We start from the raw sequence: 4929 nt of genomic DNA, 5'->3' as shown, positions 1-4929 counted from the left end.
TAGACACAAAAGCCATACGGTTTGTATAATCATTATACTGAGAACTGGATGCAATACCAATTCATAAGGAAGAGGAAAAGCATAAGCACTTAGACCTTGATGTCCACTCCTTCTAAGTCAGGTAATATTTTACATAATACATTTAGGTAATGTGTGTCTATTGAGGGAGTTTAGAGGGGGAACAATGCATAGACTAATTAATTTCTTTTTTTATTTATGGATCAACCCTGGTGCTGCACATTTTAACAGATTATCATTATTTTTTTCCACAACGGATTCATTAAATGAAATTGATTTGTGTCATCCACATCCAAATCCCACTCCCCATGTATGCAATGGGTGACTGACCATCTTGGCACCCTAATTCTCAATTCCAGCGGGTTACACCGGCCCAGGTTGTACTAACACAGCAGGTGTCAGAGGGAGATAGCCTACCATCAGCACGGAACACGACGCTGCGCCGTGGTCTAGTAACAGGTTAGATGTCTCATTATATGGACTGTCTGGCACCAATTCACAACCAAATGACCAACAGTATTTAGTAAATGTTCATATCGGTATTTTGTTCAATGTCTAATGATTCAATTACAAATGAATGAACACATTTCAAAAAGCATTTTGGGCAAGAAAGAAAGCGCAAACCTCTGACTTTAGTGTGTGCTTTCTTTAGCCCTGTTCAAAGAAAACGAACCCGGTCAGCAGATTAAAGAGGGAGTTACAAGTTCAAAGAAGTCCAGATAAATCAACAGTAGCCAGTCCGTGCAATTCACTGTGAAATATTTAAAATCGAATCTAAACTAAACTATCAAAGGCATTATCAAGAAAAGTAAATGACAAGCTTATAACATGATCAACAATGACAGTTTATGGTCAGAGCAACAATGAATGTATAGAGCAAAATATTACAAATGCACATAAACTCACCAATTCAATCATGCACTTATCTCCCTAATTTGACGTATTCATGGTGATCTGCATGCTCCCAGACTGGGTCTAAAATGCAGTGATTTTGAAATCATAACGTTCATGTCATAGAACTTACCATCAACTTGAAAGTACAATAATCCACCAACAAGGATGAACGCTAGCGGACCCATACTAGCATATTCAACATCCACGGCTTGCGCGCAAATCCTTGATTTAACCGGGAAATGATGTCCAAATAGCAGCCAACTGTTTTCTTCCAGGCGTTTGAGAGTTTTTATAGGTCCTAGTTACTGACAATAAGCCGGTTGCGATGTCCAGGAATTGAGAGAATTCATGGTTGCCGGCTCTTATGAGCCCAGGATAGACGCACAGATAAGAACCAAATCGGTCACTCGCAATCCTGTGTTAAGTCCAGCTGCTTGTCCCACGAGTCAAGTCGCCAATGGTCATATGCACAGTTAGAGGTGTACAAACACATGGACAATTATTTTATAATCTATGAGAAAGTTGACATTTAGTGTGTGTTGTGGTGGGAAAGAGAGACACTTCGCATTAGAATTGCAGTCTTGGCAGGTTTCGGCTCCTTGAGACGCGCCAGCCAGCACCTTGCAAATCTTCAATGCCTGTCTCCTTACTTCCTCCTATACGCAAATCGGTTCTAAAGATGTCCTAACAAGCTACAAAGTTCCGAGTACTTCAGTCCCAAAGCGGAAATACCAACATTTCATAGGGAAGACCATATGCCTAGCCTGTGCCTCGGCACTGTAACTGTACAGTCAAGTGGATGTTCGAGTAGCCCAGTCAGCTCAATACAGCTTCTCCTCTCCCCTCCGTTATACCCTATACTAGGAGACCATGGTCTATGTATCTATGCGCACTCGGCACAGCCTCAGCCCCGACTGACACACACGCACCACACAAGACTCCGAGGGGGAGGAGAGAGAAGGCGAGGCAGGAGCAGGACGGGAGGGAGCGAGAGGGGAGATGGTGAAGGAGAGGAGACGGGACGTGCGCTCAAGTGTGCGTTGGAAAAAGTCGTATTGTTGTAACTGCATTGGAAGTTCAAACGAAGTGGACCCGTGCCGTGCCACGGGTGGGCCAGGGCTAGGCGACAAGATCTATATTGTGACATGGGCCATTCTGTCCTTGACCCACGGGAGTGACGGGACAGACTGAAGAGGAGGACACTTGTGTTTGAAATAGGCTACGAATTATTAATAATCTATGAAAACGCTCTGTGGAAATTAAAACAATATAGGTCTACTCGTTTTCATTTGTTGTTTAGTTCCGTAAACCAAATCGGCTCATGGCCGGCCCGTGCGTAATAGGCTACTTGTGGCCCCCTATGTTTTCTATTGCATTTGTTCATAGAGCGGGTAGTAGTATACGCATTGACAGTACAATAATAGAGTAGCCAACGACAGAAGACTTAATTCCGTGTCATCAATATTTGATGATGGGACTCGCCCGAATGTGGGGGACGGCAGCGGAGGAATGATTGCGCAATTAGTCATCTGTTTGCTGTGGCGCTCCATGTGTACGCGCATTAAACATGCAGAGTTTGAGAATATTGAGAGCATTGCGTTACCCCGCTAATGTATTCAGAGACAATTGCAGAATTTCTTATTTGACCTCGCCTCTGATTATAAATCAATATTATTGACTGATAATCAGATCCAGATAATTGGCAAAAAAACTGGCCTATATGCTAATGACCTCTCAATGATTGCATGGGAATGTATGCGCCCTCAAATTGTCAAGTCTACGATTTAGAGTCTAAATCAGACTTTAACATTTTAGACGATTACAATTCAGCACTTCCACTGATCTTAATGAATAATATGCTGCATTTCAATGCACTGATATTGAAACAAATGGGCAATGGTAGATAAGAAGATGTGTTCACACAAAGGTTGAAAGAGTGGAGCCCATGCAGTGCAATTGAATGCTGGGCTGAGTGATATGCACAACATTGCACTGAAAAGGATCCACCACTGCCGACCGCCAAACTCACACTCGTTACTCACTATGGTGTTACTATGTGGGCTGTGAGCTCCCCCTACTGGTAGCAGACATGACAATCCACTAACACCTAATGTCTCAGCATGTCAACAGCCAGTAACTGAAACAGCCTGTTCTCCGTACCCCAAAAGGGATTAGAGAGTTATAATCTAAAATAAGATATGTCTAAAAAGGAAGTCTTACACAAAAGTAGCCTACCAAAAAGCTATAGAATAATACAGATTTTACGTTGATGCTTCATAAAAAAATAAAACAGTATTATTATTGAGCAAGCAAACATGTGATTGAGCTGACACTAAGGACTAGAATACCTGGGCCTGTAATCATAATTGTCTTATAGTAAGATTGGAGAGGGGCCTGATCCTGGATCTGCTCTCTTCCTTTGAAACATATTTTAAATTCTAGTTCTGATCTCTTAGAACCTGTGCAGACGGCCCTCTACATCCTCAAGATCTACTACACTGTGTACCACACAAGGAGGAATGCCCCCTTTTCAAATTGCTTGACTTCAAAGACAAACAGAAGCTCAGACAAAACCACACTTTTATGTCCGGTATTGCTAAAATGTATCACACACTTGTACACACACACACACACACACACACACACACACACACACACACACACACACACACACCAATAAACTAGCACACAAACCTAAGCAGACACACACTATTGCATTGGAAGGGGCAACCACTTCTAGTGCCTTTAATAATAGCTTCAACTCTAGTCTTTTTTCATCTTTGTTTGTCAAGCCGCATGTTAGAGCTTGCCCTGAAACGGCCTCACTTGCAACCACAACATGTTGTACGTTTGGTAGTATACTCCCGTTGCAGGCAGTGCTGTCAGCAGCCCAGACATGGTGATTTGTCTTCATATTTTAATATGTTTGTGAGCTGAATGCAAATGCTCTCCCCTCTTTCAGTGTCAGTGCCATTCCAACCTAGATTTCCATAGACACACACACACGCATGGACACACATACATGCGTACTTGCACACACGTACACATACACACACACACACACACACACACACACACACACACACACATATAGTGCCATTGGTGTTACTGAAAGTTGGAGAATGCTATGAAGAAAGAAAAGAAAAAGAAAAAGCAATTTAGTGGAATGTAAAGTCTACTAACCTAACCAATGCAGAGTAGGGCTGTATTGATGGAAAGGTAAAGGGTGTGATTCTGTTTCACCGAAGCCCTTTATTTCCCCCTCTTTAATCTGTCCACACTATCTCTGCATCTTTAGAGCAGGGCTTCTCCCCAGGGTGCTCAACATCGGAGCCGAAAGTGGATTTATTTTAATTAAAATGGAGGCCATGTTTACCCAGGGCCAAATATGCTACTTCACACTGAGACAGCAAGGCTAAGCCAGCCACTGATAAGTTACAGGCAGTCTGGTATATTATGTGCTTGCTTATCCATCATAGGAGGAACATCTCACTTCTTTAATTAAGTTGGGATTGACAAAGGAACAGCAATTATGGTTGTCTCCCCAACCCCAAAATGAGTACATTTGTTTAATGATGATCCAGTGTTGAGCATGCTATGGAGCTATTGCGTTAAAACATTGTAGAGGCAAAAAAAAGCAATACACCGTTGTGAAACCTAGAATTCTAACAGTGGGTATTAAAAGGTCTTTAAAAGATGATTGTATTTTCAATATGTATCAGTCACTTGATGTATATGTTCACCACTGTTTGTTGTATGTGCCAATGTGTTATAAAATGGTTATCCACTGAGCATTGCATCATTCAAGCTCAGGAAAGAAAATAAGATTTAGTAATTTTGGGCATTTAGCAGACTAACAAATATGTTTGTCTAAGTAAGTGAATCATCTATCCATCAGTCATAGCAAGAAAACAATAATCTATGCTAGGGCCAGGGGCCATTGGCAGTCATACTGCTACAAGAAGGAAGAATTAAGTTGTTGTTTTTTACTAAAAAGGTAATAATAATAATAATAAT

At 41.7% G+C, this 4929-nt stretch overlaps 1 protein-coding gene across 1 annotated transcript in view; it reads right to left on the bottom strand.

Annotated features, from left to right (window-relative positions):
- Nucleotides 1-1106, bottom strand: part of robo2 (roundabout, axon guidance receptor, homolog 2) — a 187878-nt gene extending 186772 nt beyond the window's left edge. Inside the window, 1 exon segment of the mRNA XM_080526614.1 lies at nt 1043-1106. Within this exon segment, the coding sequence (XP_080382740.1) occupies nt 1043-1097 (55 nt within the window). The 5' untranslated portion in view covers nt 1098-1106.
- Between the last annotated feature and the right edge of the window lie 3823 nt (nt 1107-4929).

Source organism: Nansenia antarctica (assembly GCF_963989245.1).
Source record: "Nansenia antarctica genome assembly, chromosome: 3".
Classification (NCBI taxonomy): Eukaryota; Metazoa; Chordata; class Actinopteri; order Argentiniformes; family Microstomatidae; genus Nansenia; species Nansenia antarctica.
Note: the sequence above shows the minus strand (reverse complement) of the source record. Positions and strands in the feature narration are given on the sequence as shown.